This window comes from Peromyscus maniculatus, chromosome 4, assembly GCF_049852395.1.
Source record: "Peromyscus maniculatus bairdii isolate BWxNUB_F1_BW_parent chromosome 4, HU_Pman_BW_mat_3.1, whole genome shotgun sequence".
In the NCBI taxonomy this organism is placed as follows: domain Eukaryota; kingdom Metazoa; phylum Chordata; class Mammalia; order Rodentia; family Cricetidae; genus Peromyscus; species Peromyscus maniculatus.
The window spans coordinates 81,099,463-81,119,837 of record NC_134855.1 but is presented as its reverse complement, the minus strand read 5'-3'; the positions used below and the strand labels follow the sequence as shown (position 1 = coordinate 81,119,837).

The following is a 20,375-nucleotide window of genomic DNA, read 5'->3' as shown; positions in this document are numbered from 1 at the left end:
GGTTGTATAACAGAGTAAGTGAACTACTGAAGCCCATGTGACTAGTGACAGGCCAGCATGTGAACCTAGGTTTCACTGATTTTAGTGTAGTTTTAATTTGCATTTCCTTGATAGCTAAGAATTTTGAACCTTCTTTTCATATATGGACAGTCATATATACTATTCAGAAGTATATTCGGTTAATTGTTTCATTTATTGCTTGGGAATTTTTATTTTAACTTTTACTATTTAAATAATTCTTGTAGGCTGCTGGGACTCTGTTATTTTTATGTCAGCGTAGGGGCCCGCACCTGAATCTACTGATATTTTAGTTACCATCTGTGCCCCTCACCCTGGTCAGCACTCTGCTGCTCAGACCTGGGCCTGGTGGGACTGGCTAGGCTGTGGCCTGCAAATGTAAGTTTTAACTAAGTCTCTGTCATTCTATTTACCAATAAAGACTCAGGAGTCAGATTTTGGGATGAAAACCTGCTAGATCAGAGAAGCTGAGAAGCAACTAGATGACCTTCCACATCGTCTCTCCACAAACCAATAAAGACCGAGAATCTTGAAGTCCCTCCCTACTCCTTCCTGTAGGTCTATCTGTCTATATTCCTGGCTTCTTCGTCCTCTCTGGCTAATTTCTGTCAACTAGTCGCTGGATCCACCCCTGATCCAAGGTTAATTTTATTAACACAGTCTTGGAGTTTCACAGTGAGATCAAATATCTCTCAACAGAGTTCAGTGGTTAAGATAATTGGCTGCTCTTCCATGTGGTGACTGATAACCATCTGTAACTCCATTCCCAGGGGATCTGATGCCTTCTTTTGACCTCCGTGAGTACCAGGCATGCACGTGGTATACAAACATATTCAGAAAAACACCCATAAACAAAGATACGATAAATTTTTTTAAATGATAATTGAAGTTATTTATATGCTCTACATATGAATCCCTCCAGGGATTATAGAGATGATATAACTGGTATAGTCCTGTTCTTTTTTGTTTGGTTTTCCAAGACAGAGTTTCTCTGTGTTTGTGTCCTTGACTGTCCTGGAACTCATTCTGTAGCCCAGGCTGGCCTCAAACTCACAGAGATCCGCCTGCCTCTGCCTCCCAGTGCTGGAATTAAAGGCGTGCACCGCCGCCGCCACCACCCAGCTTTTTTTTTTTTTTATCTTACTTATATGAGTGTTTTATCTTAATGTATATATGTGCACCCATACCATGTATATGCCTGATGCGCATAAAAGCCCGAAGAGGGCATTGGATCTTCTGAAGCTGGAGTTAGAGTTGTGAGCCACCTGATGTGGGTACTGGAAATAGTTCCTCTGGAAGAGCATCCCGTGCTCTTAATGCTGTCATCTTTCCGGCCCTTTTCTCTCATTCTTTTAGTTGTCTCTTCACTCTTATAGATGTTTTCCTTTTTTGTCCAGAAACTTCTTAATTCTGCACAGTCCTATTTGTCATTTCTTCCCATTTTTTCCTGTATTATTGGACTCCTAATGCAAGTCTTAACCTTTTCCTCCCTCCCTTCCCCCTTTCCCCTTTGTTTTTTGGGGTTTTTTTTAGATTTATTTATAACCCATTCGTTGTTGTGCCTTCATGTATGCCTGCATGTGGGGCGTTTACCCACCACCCCCACAGCTTCCCAGAGTTTTCTTGAGTGCGATCAGCAGGAAATATTAGATAGAAGGATTTATAGCTGAGAATGTTGTGGAGATAAACAGATAGAAAATAAAGGATAGCCTCGAGAGGGCCTGGAACCTATTCCAACGGGCCCCGACTGTCTCTGGCCCAGGGTTTTTATAGAGATGCCAAGGGGTGGAGCAAAAGACCTCCTCCCCCAGCACAGCCAAGTGCAGACCATCTCAGACACCTGCACTCAGGCCCGTGGTCCTGATCATCCTCTATTCGGACCTGCTGAGTAAAGCCACGAAGAATCCGAGAACGGGCTCCCACACCTGCACACCAGAAGAGGGCACCAGATCTCATTACAGATGGTTGTGAGCCACCATGTGGTTGCTGGGACTTGAACTCAGGACCTCTGCAAGAGCAGCCAGTGCTCTTAACCTCTGAGCCATCTCGCCCTCCGTCTTTCTTTCTTTTTAATTACATTCATTTTGCACGTGCATGTTGGGAGGGGTGCTCACACCCCTGTTGTACATGTGGAAGTCAGAGGACAACTGGTAGGTGTTGGTTTTCTCCTTCCACCTTATGGAACGAACCCAAGGATTGAACTCAGGTTTTCAGGCTTGGCAAGTGACACTACCTGTTAAGCTGTCTCACCTTCCTTTGGTATTACATTCTCCTTTTCGGTTCTTAACTTTAGTACTTCATTATTACTGTATTTTCTGTCTGCTGAATGATATTTAAGCTTTTACATTTCTTTATACCATATTCTGGCATATCCCATTAATTGTATTTATAATAATTTGTTTTTAATGGTTTGATATTTCAGTTCTTTTTTTAAAAATTTTATGTGTATGGGTGTTTTGCTTTTATGTATGTATGTATACTATGTTTGTTATATTTGTATACTACTTGCATGTCTGGTGCCCACAGAACCATCTTTCCAGCTCTGGTGATTGCTTTGAAGAGCTGTGAATAATGGTCAAACATTGTTTGTCTATTAAATAGTACTTTATTATTTAGATAAGTAATTCATAGCCCTGTTTTCTCTAGTTTAAGTTTTCAAATGTCTACATTAAAATGTTACTTGAAAATTTCTTGTTCAGTGACAGTGATGGCACATGCCCTTAATCCCAGCACTCGGGGAGCCAGAGGCATGTGGATCTCTGTGAGTTCGAGGCTAGCCTGGTCTACAAACAAATTCTAGGACAGCTAGGGCTACACCAAGAAACCCTATCTCGGGGCGGGGGGTGGGGATTCTATTTTGAGACAAGGTCTCACCATGTAGCCTTGGCTAACTGGAACTCACTGTGAAGACCAGCTGGCCTCAAACTCACACAGATCCACCTGTCTATGTCTCCCAAGTACTGAGATTGAAGAAATACACCACGATAGCCTTCAGAATTTTATGAATTTTATAAGTGGCTTGGTAAATAATTCCATGAGTACAAAATAGAAGCATATTACTTGGTATTATTACTCAAATATATCTTCTAAAAAAATTACTGAAGAGGCTAGGTGTCGTGGGGCATACCTTTAATTCCAGAACTCAGGAAGCAGAGGCAGGTAGATCTCTGAATTTGAGGTCAGCCTGATCTACATAATGAGTTCCAGGACAGTCAGGGCTATCTAGTGAGATACATACCCCTTGAAAAAAAAAAAGTAAATAAATAAAGTAAAAAATTTCTAGAGAAAGAAAATAAACGTGTATTCTTCAAGGAAAACATTCTACCTAGAATTTCTCAGGGGGGCAAATAAGGTAGCTCAATGGGTAAAGGCACTTACCAGGAAGTCTGACAATTTGAGTTTGATCCTCGAATCCATGTAAATGTGGAAGAGAACTAACTCTTCCAAACAAGCCCTGTAGCATGCATGCACACACACAGACAACGTACAGTAAACAAAAGTAAAAAAACTGTACTTGCTTCAGGAATTATGAAAATGATGGGTAGTTGAAACAGGTGTATAAAAATATTTGTAATTTTTAAGGTTGAGTTATATATTTATAAGGTGGCATATTCTCATTCTTATTATTTATTTACATACTTACCTTTGTAGTACTGAAGATAGAACCCAAGGTCTACCACATGCTGGGCAAGTTCTCTACCAGTAACCTATATCATCAGTGGGAATTTAGTTGATATATTTTGAAGTTGTGTGATTAGGGGCATGTTTTTTTTTCTTTTGATATTATAATTAACATCTCCATTTTTATTATTACTGATAATTTTCCTCAAATATGTGTATGTGTTTGTATGTAGGTATGTGTAGGTGCCCATAGAGGTCAGAAGCATGTCAAAGCCTTTGGAGCTGGAGTTACAGGGTTTGTGGGGCACCCAGTGGGAGGTTTTGGAAACTCTCTGATAGCATAAAATGTCCTTAACCACTAAACCATCTCTCCAGCTCCATTTGCCCATTTTAAAAGTTGAACATTTGTCCTTTTATTATAAAACTTTAAGTGTTCTACATATATTCTGGATACACATCTCTTATCAGTAAATATCTGATTTTAAATACTTCATTTTCATCTACTTGGCTGGGGACAGCAATTACAGCATAAGTTTTACATATTTAATGAAACCCACCTTGTTTTTATTTGGTCCCATATGTACTTGGTGGTATGCTAAAATGATAACCTAACTTTGATCATAAGGGTTGACATTTTTTTTCTTCAAATAATTGCATAATTTTAGCTTTTGCATTTTGGTGTGTGATCTGTTTTTATTTAATTTTGTATACAACACAAGGTAAAGGTTCACTTCACTCTTTTATAGGTGGCTGGCTACCTGTGAAAGATACCGTTTGTTGAAAAGATTCATCTTTTGCCCATTAATGCTATGTCATTTTTGAGAAAGTCACCTGGTCATAAATAAAGTGGTGTTGGCTGGGTGGTGGTGGTGCACGCCTTTAGTCCCAGCAGTCGGGAGGCAGAGGCCGGCCTGGTCTGCAAAGTAAGCTCCAGGACAGCCAGGGCTGTTACACAGAGAAACCCTGACTCAGAATAAATGTGGCTTTAATGTATATACCTGTTTGACCATATGCTTTTTTTTTTTTTTTTTTTTTTTTTGGTTTTTCGAGACAGGGTTTCTCTGTGTAGCTTTGCGCCTTTCCTGGAACTCACTTGGTAGCCCAGGCTGGCCTCGAACTCACGGAGATCCGCCTGCCTCTGCCTCCCGAGTGCTGGGATTAAAGGCGTGCGCCACCACCGCCCGGCCAAAGATTGATTTTTTTTTTTTTTTTTTTTGGTTTTTCGAGACAGGGTTTCTCTGTGTAGCTTTGCGCCTTTCCTGGAACTCACTTGGTAGCCCAGGCTGGCCTCTTATTGCTGCTTTTTAATGTCTTTGAACAATATTTGATAGTTTTCACAATATAACTTTTATACTTCTATAAATTTGATCCTAAATACTTTATTCACTTCAATACTATTTTATATGAAATCATTTTTCTACTATTTTTGGTTATTCATTGCAACTGTATAAAAACATATTTGATTATTATATATTGGTCTTAATATGTCCTACAATCTTTCTGACCTTGTTTATTGGTTCTGATAGTTTCTCAGTAAATTCCTTCGGGTTTTCTATATATACAAGGTCATAACATCTATGGATAATTTCTTCAGTCATTGGGGGAAAACATCCAGTTTTCTTCATTAGATATAATGAATGTTTGCTGTGGGTATTTTATAAATATCCTTTGAAGTTGGGGAACTTGTACTGTTAGATTGGCGAACATTTTTTAGTATGAAAGGGTACCAAATTTTGCAAAATGCTTTCTCTGTGTCTGTTGAGATGATCTTGTGACTTTTCTTTTTTGTCCCATTGTACTTTTAACATAATGTATGATGTGAATTACATTTCTAATTTTTGGTTTTTCGAGACATGGTTTCTCTGTGTAGTTTTGGTGCCTGTCTAGACCTTGCTCTGTAGACCAGGCTGGCCTAGAACTCAGATTCACCTGGCTCTGCCTCCCGAGTGCTGGGATTAAAGGCGTGCGCCACCACCGCCCAGCGTCAATTACATTTCTAAGATAAATATTACTTCGTCATAATAGTATGCTTTTACTTATGTGTTTATTTGCTATTTATTTATTTATTTATTTATTTTTGTACTATGAATTGACATCATGGCTTGTGCCTGTTGGAATAGACTCTACCACTGAGTTACAACAACTAGCTTTTGTTTAACTCTTTACGTCTCGATGTGGTCACTGGATTTTATTAAAGACTTTTGTTTATGTCATTAGGGATATGTAGTTTTCTCATTATTATTATTTTTACTATGTTGTTGTCTAGTTTTGTTATTAGAAAAACACTGTATTGCTGGGCATGATGGCTTGTGCTTTTAGTCCCAGTACTCTGGAGGCAGAGGCAGATGGATCTCTGAGTAGCCATCCTAGGCTACATAGTGAGACTGCCCTCATAAAGTGAGTGGGGGAGTATTTTCTTATTTTTGGAGTTCATAAACTCCAAAGTATTAGTATTAGTCCCTTCACTCTAGAATTTAGCAGTCTCTGAGGCCTGTGCTTTTTCTTTATAAGATGGTTTTTTAATTTTTTTATCTGGCTAATTAATTAGTTTATTTATAATTTTATTCTTCCTGAGTTCTTTTTAATAGTTTGTGTCTTTTTAGGAGTTTGTCTATTTCACCTAATTTTTTAAATTTGTTAGTATATAGTGCTGTTTTGAAGTATTTGTTTGGTTTTTGTTGTTGTTGTTAAATGTGTGTGGGGTAGGGTTTGGCTGCGAGTAAGTCTGTACACCATGTTTATACCAGGTACCCATGGAGGCAAGAGAGGGTGTCACATCTCCTGGAACTGGAATTAGAGACAGTTATGAGGTACTGTGTAGATGCTGTAAGTCTACGCAGGGTCCTCTGGAAAGCAGCCAGTGCTCTTAACCACTGGGCCAACTCTCCAGCCTGTTTCTTTTCTATATCCAATTACCTTTCTTCTAGGAGTTCTTAAAGCTTTGGTTATCTGATTCTCTGTTAGTTCCTATCACTTTTGTGTGTCTCTGCCTTTTGAAATTATTTTTGTTGTGTTTAGAGCAGTTTGAGGAAAGGATAGATAGGAATGTCATAGCTTCAGGTTTGCTATGCAGTCTTCTAGTCCTGATTCAGTGTGTGCATCTTTGATTCTTAGATTAACAACTGGTCTTTCATTTCTTCCTGTGGAATTGTTTCCAAGCAGTTGATTACAAAAATAACTTACGCTAAGGTTTTGGACCTTACTCAAAACATAGAACTGTTTAAATATTTGTCATTGATTCTGTTTGCATTATTTAGTTTCAGAAGCTCTACCTATGTCAACTCCTGGTGCATCTGCCGAGACAGCTGGTGCTGCTCCCACTTCCTCCTCTGCTGGTGCAGTTAAACAAGACCTTCATTTGACTTCATCTGCTGCAAACACCCTGGAAAATGCAAACTCCACAGAACCCCCCAAAGCCATCCAACTTGATAGTCTTCCTGCAGACCAGTTTGCTAAAGGACAAGCTACAGTTGCCATAGAAGGTTTTACAGATGAGGAAAATATAGAAAGTGGAGGAGAAGGCCAATACAAAGAACGCGATGAATTTGTGGTAAAGATAGAAGACATAGAGACATTTAAGGTCAGTGAACATTCCCATGTTTAAAGGACCTAATTTAGTTGGAATGCTTGTGTTTTCATGATGATTTCAATGGCACACTTGTCATGCGTGTTACAAAACATTAAAAATGCTATGAGTATCCTGTTACTGTGTTTTATAAGATGGGACTGGATGTCAGATTTACAATTTAATTAATTAATTAACTTAGCCTCCTACTCTGTAGCCCAGGTTGACACTGTGACAAGGGCTATCACACCCAACTGATGTTTGCTTTTTGGAATGGGAATCTGATGCAGTACAGGCTAGTCTTGAACATGCTTCAAAGCTGAGGATGACCTTGAACTTCTGATCCTCTAGCCTCCACTTCTGAAATACTGTGACTACAGACATGTACCACCTTACACAGTTTTGTGCAGTCCTTAGGACTGAGTCAGGGCTTTGTGTATGCTAGGCATACACACTACGCTACAGCTCAAGTCCAAAATTACAGCAGTTCTGTTAATTTTTTTCAATATTTCCAACTGAATATATTACTAGGGAGTATAAGAAAATGTTTATATAATTTAAAGAAAATAGCAACTATCATAAACATGAAATTGGATTTAATTTCATAATTTTTGTTTTGTTTTTTGATACAGGGTTTCTCTGTGTACACTGGCTCTCCTGAACTTGCTCTGTAGAGCAGGCTGGCCTCGAACTCACACGCCTATTACTTATCACTACTTATCACCTAACAAAAAGTCTTGGGGAGAAAAAAAACCCAGCAACCCCTTTCCTCTAAGTTAATTAATTTGAGCACTATTTTCTGGAAAAGCATTTTTTTAATCACTGTCACTGAAAGCAGTTTTCTTGCCACAATCTCTCACTGTTCTTCCCTCTGCTCCCCAAATGCTGGAATTAAAGGCATGCACCACCACTGCCTAACTTATAATCTAAATTGTAGTGCCATGAGTAGAACGGTACAATTTATATGGAACTAAGTCATACTTCTTTTATTAGTTTGTTTTTGAGATAGCCCTTGTTACAAGTTAGCTTGTGGGCTGGAGAGATGGCTTAGCGGTTAATAGCACTGGCTGCTCTTCTAGAGGACCTGGGTTCAAGTCCCAGAACCTACAGGACAGCTCACAACTGTCTGTAAGTCCAGTCCCAGGGAACCCAAAACCCATGACAGAATACTGATGTGAATAAAGTTAAATGAATTAATTAAAAAAATAGTCAGCCTGATACTTGCTATATATAGTCCAGGATAGCCTTGAACTACTGGCAGTTCTCTTGACTGAGTCTTCCAAGTGTTGGGATAACAGATAAGAGCCACCATGCCTAGCTAGCCATACTTAAAATATTTTTGGATTTTTGTTTCTTTGCTTTTGCTGGTATTGTTTTTAAATTGGGATGGAAAGCAAAGGATTTAGAACTGGGAAGAGTATAACTTTAAACCTGTCTATGATCCTACTATTCACAGTTAACTCCCAATACAACTGTATTGTATTGTTTTGGCTTTTAGAAAACTGCACAAGGGCTGGAGAGATGGCTGAGAGGTTAAGAGCACTGACTGCTCTTCGAGAGGTCCTGAGTTCAATTCCCAGCACTCACATGGTGGCTCACAACCATCTGTAATGAGATCTGCCACCCTCTTCTGTATACATAATAAATAAATAAATCTTAAAAAAAAAAAAAAGAAAAGAAAACTGCACAAATAAGGCCAGCGTGTGGTGGCGTACGCCTTTGATCCCAGCACTTGGGAGGCAGAGGCGGGTGGATCTCTATGAGTTTGAGGCCAGCGTGGTCTACAGAGTGAGTTCCAGGACAGCCAAGGCTACACGCAAAGACCCTGTCTAGGGAAAAGATTCCTCCTTACAGTAATTCTATAAATATAAGCATGTTGGTATTTTCCTAAATGTAATTAATTCTGCTTGTTATAGGAGGCTTTAAATGTAGGAAAAGAGCCCCCAGCTATTTGGAAAGTACAGAAAGCTTTGTTACAGAAATTTGTTCCGGAAATTCGAGATGGGCAAAGAGAATTTGCAGCTACAAATAGTGTAAGTTAAATGCTTGATTCCATCAGCTTCTCTAAACTGACTTTTCGAGATATAATGAGTAGGGTTAGTTGCATTGACATTATTTCTGATAATAGCATTGACTACTCTTGCAGAGGACCTGGATTCTATTCCTAGAATCCTCATGGCAGCTATAACTGTAACTCCACCTCTGAGGGATCCTATGTCCTTTTCTGATATCTGAGAACACCTGCATTCACATGCACACATCTACACAGGCATGTGTACACAATTTAAAATAAATAAATAAATGAAATAACAGCTGGAGAGATGGCTCTGCAGTTTATAGCACATATTGCCCCTGAAGAGAACCTGAGTTGATATTAGGAAACTGAAAACTTCTTGTACCTCCAACTCCTCTTTGGGTACCTGCACTCACTTTCACCTCCTCCTCCTCTCATTCACATATTCACTCTCACACATACACCTCCCCCACTCCCACCCCCACCCTTCTCAAAATCAGGATAAAACTAGTCTGATTAGGGCTATGTTTTGGAAAATGCAAAGAATAGCTGGCAGTGAGGTCAACAAAGTAGTATTTATGTATAGATATGTAATTGTATAATTCAAATACTTTTTTCCTTAGTACCTTGGATATTTTGGAGATGCAAAAACTAAATACAAAAGAATATATGTAAAGGTCATTGAAAATGCAAACAAAAAAGAGTATGTCAGAGTGTGTTCCAAAAAACCAAGAAATAAGCCTTCACAAGCTATCAGGTATTTGTTTTTTATGTATTATATTTAAGTGCTTATTTGAGTATTATTATTACATAAAGGGTCACATCACTTAAAGAGACTGAGAATGATGCTTTCCCTTTTGCAGTAAGTGATTCCTTTTCAAAGAATGAATTGAGCATAGTAAAGCTAGTGTTTTTCTGTGGTGGAGCAGGTAACTTCTTTGCTTGAGTCTTTGTGGTGTTACTATAGTAAAGTGGAAAAAACAGAAGATGCAAAATGTTTTGAACTTAGCTCTTTGAGACAAAACCATTCTGAAGCTCTTTTCTCCATGAAATGAAAGTAATAAGTGAATGTCAGGTTTACAGTGAGGTAATTGTGGGGATAGGGACACACATGGACATGTGCATTATATATAGATCAGCACACAGTAGATTTCCTGTCATAGATCAGTGTGCCTGGGTTATCTGCAGCATGATTCTGGAAGGTAATCTGGCACGATTGTGATGGGTATTGGAATGTTGTATAGCCCTAGTATTCATCAATTTGCTGTCATGTAGGTCTGTTTTAATTAAGATTGTGCCACCTATTTTCAAGCTGCTGCCCAGTTGTCAAGATGGAGTTTAACTACACAAATTCTAGATTCAGCATAGGACAAATCTTCAGGGGTTCTCAGACAGATGTATTTGCATTTCTGTGTCAAAACCTAGCACTAATAGAGCGTCAGGGCTAGACTTGGCTTTCTGCACCTCATGTTCTCTGGAAAATGAACCATAAGGGGCTTGATGGCATAAAGATAGAGTTAATAGCCCCTTAATAACTGAACATAGAGTGCCAATGTCAAACGATCTATTTCAAGAAAGTGCTATGGGAGTCACTGTTGAGTTGCATAGTACATGGACTTCATTTTGGAAATGTTGATCTGAGCATGTTTAATCTTTTCCTATTAATCATAAGAGTCCTTTTATCTCTTTCTTTTTCTTTTTTCCCCCCGAGACAGGGTTTCTCTGTGTAGTTTTGGTGCCTATCTTGGATCTTGCTCTGTAGACGAGGCTGGCCTCAACTCACAGAGATCTGCCTGGCTCCACTTCCCAAGTGCTGGGATTAAAGGTGTACGCCACCATCACCCAGCATAAGAGTTCTTTTATCTCTTTTTAATCTTGAAAGATTTAATGATGTTAATGAAATTTGTTTTAACATTGCAGAAATGTTCTATCTAAGCCAAGTAGCAGTAAAACTTCTGACCCACCAGTGTCAAAAACTACAACTACAAAAGCCTCTTCCACAAAACCCAAAGTTAAACAGCTCAAAATGAAGGCTGAGCCACCACCAAAGAAACGGAAGAAATGGAAAGAAGAATTTTCATCATCACAGTCTGAATCATCTCCTGAGGTCCGTTCTAGCAGTAGTGAGGATGAGGGTGAGTTCCCCAAGAAATTAGTATTTTGATAACTTCAGACAGTGTGCGGGAATGAAGGGGCATAGTGATGGTGACAGTTCAGTGGATTGGTTTGCTGGAAGATTGTACTGTTCAAGTTCCTTATGCTTTGTACAAATCACACCATATAGAGCACATTTGGTCTCTGTAAAGCAGGATGCAAAACTCACCTTGATCCTTCTAGGCTGAGGAATGCCAGCTGCATACTAAGTCTGGGGATTACTAAGAATCATCTAGTCCTCAGGCTGGTGAGATGGCTTAGTGGCCAAGAGGATCTAGGCAACTCACAACTCCGTGTAACTCCAGTTCCTGCACACGTGTGGTGCACATAAGCTCAAAGAGGCATGTATACATGCACGTAAACACAAATAAATAAATCTTAAAGGAACAAAAAATAGTCAGGCATGGCACATGCCTGTAGAGGCAAGTGGATCTCTGAATTTGAAATCTACATACTGAGTTCCAGAATAGCCAGAACTTCATAGTAATGCCCTGTCTTGAAAAAGCAAACAAACAAACAAATCCTGTAGGGTGTACCTGTATTTATGCCAGAAGAAAAAAGGAAACAAATCTAGGACAAAACAATCCAATCTGTAATTAATTAGTACAATATGATAACATGATAGATCAAGTATATTTACCATGTTTGCCATAGTAGAATTTACAACATGTACAATGCAAGAATACAAAGCACACATTCTATTAGCTCTGAAAACATGGAGTATAGTATGTACAAAAAATTTCAAACAGTTCAGCAGAGGGCAGAGGTTGACAGACTGGCTTGATTGCTACCCAACTTTTATGAATAATTTTATTGGAGTGCAGCCCCACAGATACTGTTTGGAAGTACATGATTTCATATAGTTGTTTTTCTTCTACAGTGAAAGTTTTGAGTTGTTGGTACAGAGATCATGTGACCAGAAAAACCTAACATATATTCACCATATAACTCATTGTGAGTTTTTTGTTTGTTTGTTTGGTTTGTTGTTTTTTTCAAGACAGAGTTTCTCTGTGTAGCCCTAGATGTCCTGGAACTCACTCTGTAGACCACGTTGGCATTGAACTCACAGAGATCCACCTGCCTCTGCCTCCAAGAGCTGGGATTAAAGGCAGGTGCCACCATTGCCTGGCTCACCATATGACTCTTTACAAGAAATTTTACTGACCATTATTCTTCTAAAATATAATGGTGAGCTAGGCAGTGGTGGTACATCCCAACACTTGGGAAGCAGAGGTAGGTAGATCTTTGTGAGTTTGAGGCCAGCCTGGTCTACAGAGCGAGTTCCAGGACAGCCAGTGTACCCAGAGAAACCCTGTCTCAAAAAACAAACAAAAACCTCAAACAAACAAACAAACCTAAAAATCTAATGGTGAAGGCAAAGCGGAAGGGAAAGGAACGGCCATTCCAGCCTTCCTAAAGCCTCAACACTTGGCTTCTCTGTAAACAAAGGAGAGTGTTTGGAGAAACTTCATCAGGAAGCACCATGAAATTAGTTATTAGACCTAGTTTCAGGCAAAAATGGTATCGGAGTCCAAGTAGTGGCGACAGGAATGGAGGAGGAGACAATAGAAATTGAGCTTGTGATCTGTACTTAAATGAGGAATTAATTGGTTGTTAAGGATATAATTGAGAATTGATCTGTGTCATTGTCTGAGAGCTATTCATATTAGAATTAGAGCCATAATATATATAAAATCCTCAGTATTGAAATTACTTTAAATGTTTTGTTTCATTTTGAAACAGGGTCTCTCTGTAGCCTTGGTTGTCATGGAGCTCACCTCTGTAGACCAGGCTATATTGGAACTCACAGTATCCTCCTGCCTTTGCCTCTTGAGTGTTGGGATTAAGAGCATGTGTGGGGTTTTTTGTTGTTGCTATTGTTGTCCTCTAACCTCCACAAATATGCAATGTGTGCACACATACAAGGTAAGTATGTGTAAATTCAATATTCAAGGTAGAAGCGTGTGTGTGTGTGTGTGTATATGTGTGTGTGTGTGTGTGTGTGTGTGTGTGTGTGTGTGTGTATATGGTATTATTTGTAGTTTTTGCAGTTAACAGTACTCATTGCTTAGAATAGGAGGACTTGCATTCTGATTTGTAATTATACAGATTTCTCAAGTAATAAGAACAAATTTTCTTGACTAAGTAACATGGCAGACCACTAGGTGTCACTAGTTAGGCAGCATGTTTAGGATTTTAAGTCAAATAATATGGATTTATAAGCTGATTCTATTTTCACATTGCATGCATGCATGCATATGTAAGTGTGCATATGCCATGGCATACATGTGGAGGTCCAGGGAGAACTCTGGGGAATCAGTTCCCTCTGGCCATGTGGGATATGGGTCCTGGAATCATTCTAGTCGTCAGGCTTGACATAAGTATCTTTACCCACTGAACTGTCTCACAAGCTTATAGTTTTGTTGTTGTTATTTTGTTTGTATGTATGTATGTATGTATGTATGTATGTATGTATGTATGTATTTGAGACAGAGATTCTCTGTGTCATCTTGGGTGTCCTGGAACTTGCTATGTAGACCAGGCTGACCTCAGGCTCCCAGAGATCTGCTTGCCTCTGCCTCCCAAGTGCTGAGATTAAAGGCATGCACCATCACCTGGCCTGCATGATGGTAACTTTTAAACTCTTTCAGAATATTTTTATAGTTTTGAAATACATTTTATTTAACAAATAGGCTCAATCTATTTAAATTTACTAAGTAGCAATTAAATTTAAAAAATGTTTAAAATATTTTTAAAATAATCAATTACTGCTTATTAACACTGGGATTTTTTTCATGTCTGTTGTACATTCAGTTTGTTACTATATGTGAGTTTGGTTAAAGTCTAAAGAAAGCATGGCACCCGAAGGTGTTGTTGAGAAGAGAATTTGAATTGCTTTTTCAGATACATAAACTTGACATCTCAGCTTTTAACAATTCTTTATTTATGTGTATGAGTGTTTGCAGGCATGTATGTATGTATACTATGTGTGTGCCTGGCACCCACAGAGGTCTGAAGATGCATAGGATCCCCCCAAACTAGAGTTACAGATGGTTATGAATGACCATGTAGGCACTGAGAACCAAACCCAGGTCTTCTAAAAGAGCAAGTGCTCTTAACCACTTCGCCGTCTCCAGCCCTGACAACTAATAGTTCTTGCTCTGCTGAACTCTGCTCGTGCTTCATGATATTAATATATGCTGGTTTGTCTTACTCTTGAGTGCATGTTTCATATATCATAGTCTCACAATATACATTGTCATTTGGAAATACTTAGTGAGGGAATACTTGGTGAGGAAGTCCTTAAGAAAATTCATACATTTCCTTCTTTATATTTAACAAGTTTTGCTTAATATTTGCTATTTTTAAGTGTGTGTTATTCAGTAGCATTAATTACATTATTGTGGTACCGTCCAGATTACTTATTCCCATAACTCTTTATCACCCCAAATGTATACTATACAAACAGTGGCTTTCCATTTTCTCCTACTCCAGTTGCTGGTAACCTCTGGCCCTGGCTGTCCTGGAACTCACTGTGTAGCCGAGGCTGGCCTAAACTCAGCAATCCACTTGCCTCTGCCTCCCGTGGGCTGGAAATAAAGGTGTGCGCCACTGCCAGTTAGCTCCATTACTCGCTTATTATCAGAATGGTTCCTCGTCTTTCTGTCATTAAACTTAGAATTTCTTGATATTTGTCCCTGGATTGAATATGTTTTTAAGACAGGGTCTCTGTAGTGCAAGCTGACTTACAGTGTCCTATATTGTTCAAGATAGCCTTGAATTCCTGATCTCTGCCTCCTCAATTCAGTGATTACTATGTGCTTCGCTTCATTCTGAGTTTTAAACCTTTATTACCTGTATGATTAGAAATACCTTCCCATTCTGTAGGGTGTCTTTTTAAATCACTAAATTCTGAGGGAGCCCAACTTAATGCTTCTATTTCTTGTGCTCTTGTCGTGGTCAAAATCCATTGCTAAATCCAAGGAAATCAAGGTTTAAAATCTCTTGTATTTTTTTCTCAGAGTTCTGTGGTTTTAGGTCTTATATTTAGGTCCTGTTTTATTTTAGAATATTTACAAAATAACATTCAGCAGGGTTGGAGGTAGAGCATTTGCCTGGCATGCATGGGACCTTGAGTTCAACAATCAATACTGAAAAGTAAATGATTAATTTCACTATTGATATCATCAGCAAGGCCTTCAAATATTGTGAAGCTGTCCAGATTACAATAGTGGATTCAAGTTTTCTAGAATTCTAAATTTTACTTGAAATCATCTGAATTTTATCATTGACTAGTAGTGTCACTTTTTAGGGTTTTCTTTTGGTTTTGTGTTGGTTTTTTGAGAAAGATCTCATTGTGTAGTCCTGGCTGTCCTGAACTCATTATGTAGACCAGGCTGGCCTCAAACTTGCAGAGATCTACCTGCCTCTGCCTCCCAAATGCTGGGAGGTGCAAGCCACTGTGCCTAGCTTGGTTTTCGGGGGTTTTTGTCTGTTTGTCTGAGCCCTCTTCAGCACCTGCTTTTCATTTTGTGATTGTTTGTTTGTTTTTTGATTGTTTATTTGTTTGAGACAGGATTCCCTGGCTAACTTTCAACTGACAGAGATCTGCTTGCCTCTCCTTACTGAACATCAGGATTGAAGACTTGTACCACCATAATTGGAGTTTATTATTGTTAATTATTATGTGTAGTGTGTGTGTCTGTCTGTTATGTCTATCGTGTGTGTGTGTGTGTGTGTGTGTGTGTGTGTGTGTGTGTGTGTGTGTGTGTGTTTCTGCATTTGAGTACAGTGCCTATAGAGGTCAGAAGGGTGCACTGAATCCCCTGTAACTGAAGTTACAGGTAGCTGTGACCTGCTTACTATGGGTGCTGTGAACCAAATTTGCATCGTTTTTCCAGGAGCAGTATGTGCTCTTAACACTGAGCCACCTCTCCAAGACAAGTTTGATGTTTTGTTTTATGTGTATGAGTGTTTTGCCTGCATTTCTGTATAGGCACCACATTAGGGCCTTGTGTGCACAGAGGCCAGAAGAGGATGTCAAATCCCTTGGACTTTGAGTTCCAGTGGGGTACTTTGTAAGAGCATCTTGACTGCTGAGCCATCTCTCCAGTCCTGGCCTTTCTTGAACTCTTTTTTTTTTTTTTTTTTTTTTTTTTTTTAAAGTATTTATTTATTTTGTATACAGTGTTCTGCCTACATGCATGCTTGCAGGCCAGAAGAGGGCACAAGATCTCATTACTGATGGTTGTGAGCCACCATGTGGTTGCTGAGAATTGAACCCAGGACCTCTGGAAGAACAGCCAGTGCTCTTAACCGCTGAGCCATCTCTCCTGCCCCTTTCTTGAACTCTTAATCTTGGTGCCTCTAGAGGCCTCCTGAGTGATGAGATTACAGTCATGTGCCACCAATCCCATTTAATCCTGCAGTTCTTGCCATTGAATTTAAATGAAATTTTTATGTATGCATAGGCTATGTTTGAATTAAAAAATTTTAATACATGCCACTAGAATTCTGTAGTAATTTTAAGTGTAGAAAAAAAGAGGGAATATCTTTGTTCATGGGTATCTTGTAGTGTTTGTTTTGTTTTTTGTTTGTTTGGTTTTGGTTTTTCAAGACAGTGTTTCACTGTGTAGCCCTTGCTGTTCTGGAACTAGCTCTGTAGACCAGGCTGGCCCTGAATTCAGAGATCCACCTGCCTCTCCCCTCTCTCCCTCCCTCAGCCCCGAGAGCTGGGATTAAAGGCATGTGCCAACCACTGCCCAGTTGTTTGGGTTCTTAACAAGAGTCTCGCTATGTAGCCTTAGCTGGCCTGGAACTTATGCAGACTAGGTTGGCCTTGAATTTATAGAGCTCATCCTGCCTCTGCCTGACTTCACTATGCCACCTCTTGGCTTCTTTACTAGACATAGAGAAGTCATTGAAACTACAGTTGTAAGAGGTAGCAGCAGGGGTCTAAGGTGTGGGATGTCAAAAGAGAAACTGGCTCTTATGTGGCCTATGTGTCAGATGCTACAGTGGTACAAGCATCACGATCACCTGGGAAGCTTTTTATAAGTGTACCCTTTAACACCGTTCTTAACTCCACCACAAGCAAGTGGTAAAAGTCTGTTTGAGAAAGCTACCGGTCTAGGCTGTCTGCAGTGCTGGCCTGGTGACACATCCCTGTAAGCTCAGCACTTGGGAAGTTAATGCTTTTGAAGACTGCTGAGGGCAAAACCCTGCATCAGCAGAACAAAACCAGCTCTAGAGTGATTCTTATGTGGCAACCAGGGCAGCCTTAAACTTGGTGAATTGCTGATGATGACCTTGAACTCCTGATCTTCCTGCCTCACCTACTAACTGCTGGGACTGCAGGTGTGTACTGCCACAACTATTCATCTGGAATGTTTATGTCTGTGCTTATGTGTCTTTGCACAGTCATATGTGTTGATACATATGTGCATATGTAGGCCAGAGATTGGTGTCTGCTGCCTTCTTCTGTTCCTTATCAACTTACTCTTTTTTTAAATTTTTTTATTTATTTATATTTTATATATGAGTGTATACCTGCACACCAGAAGAGGGCATCAGATCTTATTATAGATGGTCATGAGCCACCATGTGGGTGCTGGGAATTGAACTCAGGACCAATGGAAGAGCAGCCAGTGCTCTTAACCCCTGAGCTATCTCTCCAGCCCCTCAACTTACTTTTTGAGACAGGATTTTTCATTGATTCTGGAGTGTGGTGATTGGGCAAGACTGGCTGGCCAACAGATTCCATGGATCCTCCTGTCTCCACCTTCCCAGCCTGGGAATTAGAAGTGTGTGCCACAACCTCCTGGCTCACACTTAGCTTTTTAATGTGGGTGACTGGGGATCTGAATTCAGATCTTCATAGCTAGCACTTTACTGACTGAGGTATCTCCCCAACACTGCCTGGGTTGTCTCTAAACAAAGAATCAGGAAGGCTTAAATTAGAACTGCCCAGGCGGTAGTGGCACACACCTTTAGTCCCAGCACTTGGGAGGCAGAGCCAGGCGGATCTCTGTGAATTTGAGGCCAGGCTGGTCTGCAGAGCGAGATCCAGGACAGGCAACGAAACAATAGAGAAACCTGGTCTCACCGCCCCCCCCCCAAAAAAAAAATAGAAATGTTGTCTTCAGTCTTGTTTAGAGGGTACTGTTATAAAGAAAAATAATGTTAAAATTGTCAGGAAGGAAAAATTTAGTATCTTATCTCTTGTTCGTCCTAGAATTTGATCCTCCAGCTCCCTTTGTCACTCGTTTTCTGAACACAAGAGCAATGAAGGAAACTTTCAAGAGTTACATGGAGTTGCTTGTTAGCATTGCTCTGGATCCAGACACTATGCAAGCCCTAGAAAAGAGCAACGGTATGGCCTGCTACGGAGCACATTCAAAAGTTCTTTAAGTGAATTTTCTCACTGTCATCTCCTTTGTTTTGTTATTTATTCTTGGGTTTTTTTGTTTGTTTTAAAATGTCTTGTTCTATAGACAAGGCTCACAGAGATCCACGTGCCTGTGCCTCCCAAGTGCTAAGTATAAGTACTTCGTATTCCACCACACATGACATTTCCCCCTAATGCTTGCTGTTACTTGTTTATATATTATGTTATGGCATATGTAATGCCAGTACTGTACTGGGAAATTAACAGTCTAATAACCTCAGGTATTTAGTACAATATCAAAAATGCTTTGTTACTGTTGTATTTTTATTCTCCCCCCTTTCTGTTTTTTTTTTGGGGGGGGGTTGAGACAGGGTTACAGGTGTGAGCCACCACACCATCCCCTTTTCTAACATAACAATTTTGACTCATTTTTGACAATGGATTGTAATAATTTTTCTTTCCCTCCTTTGGCTTTGCCCAAAATTAGAGTGAATGGAGAATATCTCAGCTAGGTGTGGTGGTGTACACCTTTAATCACAACATTCAGGAGTCAGAGGCAGGTGTATCTCTCTGAGTTCTAGACCAACCTGGTTTAGGTATTGAGTTCAGGCTAACTCGAATCACATAGCGTGACCCAATCTCAAACCAACCAAGGAAATCTCTGAGTGGGGTTGTAGTTAATGATAAGACACTTACCTAACTAGTGTGTGCAAGGCCCTGGCCTCATCTCTAGTACTAGCCAGAAAAACAAGTCTTGTTCATACTCAGTGTTTTATACTCAAAATTTATAGAATTTTAGAATGTTTGTATTTTGTAGTATTATTATTGTTAGATAATAAATGAAGTTGAGAGAAATGAATTATCTTTCTAATGGTCATCCTTTTGTTTTAATTGAGCTAAGGTGCCCGGCGTGGTGATGTACACATTTAATCCTCGCACTTGAGAGGGTGAGGCAGGTAGAGTGAAGCGAACCTAGTCTTTATAGCATGTTCTATACCAGCTTCTATATGAGCTACATCATGAGACCTTGTCTCAAAAACAATGGGCAAAGAAATAATATGCAAGACTTTGGCAACACTTGCTATGATCAAATCTACTTTGCAGGCTGACCTCTATTCTGAAAGCTAATTGCCTATTCTTTTCTCATTTTGGTTTTTGTTTTGAGACAGGGTTTCTCTGTGTAGCCCTGGCTGTCCTGGATCTCACTGTGTAGACCAGGCTGGCCTCGTAACTCACAGAAATCCACTTGCCTCTGCCTCCTGAGTGCTGGGATTAAAGGTGTGAACCACCACTGCCTGGCAAAAAAGCCTGTTTCTTAAAGGTTGCATTTTACATAAGCCAGTGAATTTTAATGTCTTCTAATATATAGGTGGTTTAAGAAGAAAAAAAAGGGTGTTAGCAAACATTTATGTTGATAGTTTATCCTTTGGAAATGTTATTTCAGATGAGCTACTTTTACCACATATGAAAAAAATAGATGGAATGCTGAATGATAACCGGAAAAGACTTCTTGGAAATCTTCATTTGGACCAGCCATTCAAGGTACTTCCTCTTGGTGATGTGTCAGCAAACCCAGAACCATCGTCCCTAACAAGCAGAAAGAAACATGCAGTAAA

The 20,375-nt window shown here is 39.6% G+C and overlaps 1 protein-coding gene across 2 annotated transcripts in view; it reads left to right on the top strand.

The window, feature by feature from the left end:
* Qser1 (glutamine and serine rich 1) overlaps positions 1-20,375 on the top strand; it is a 64,969-nt gene that overhangs the window by 33,629 nt on the left and 10,965 nt on the right. For both annotated transcript variants that reach the window (XM_076570217.1, XM_006975876.4), the window contains exons 4-9: positions 6,897-7,219; positions 9,121-9,237; positions 9,842-9,975; positions 11,139-11,353; positions 18,607-18,744; positions 20,204-20,301. In XM_076570217.1, coding sequence (XP_076426332.1) covers positions 6,897-7,219; positions 9,121-9,237; positions 9,842-9,975; positions 11,139-11,353; positions 18,607-18,744; positions 20,204-20,301 — 1,025 coding nt within the window. The remainder of the gene's footprint in view (positions 1-6,896; positions 7,220-9,120; positions 9,238-9,841; positions 9,976-11,138; positions 11,354-18,606; positions 18,745-20,203; positions 20,302-20,375) is intronic.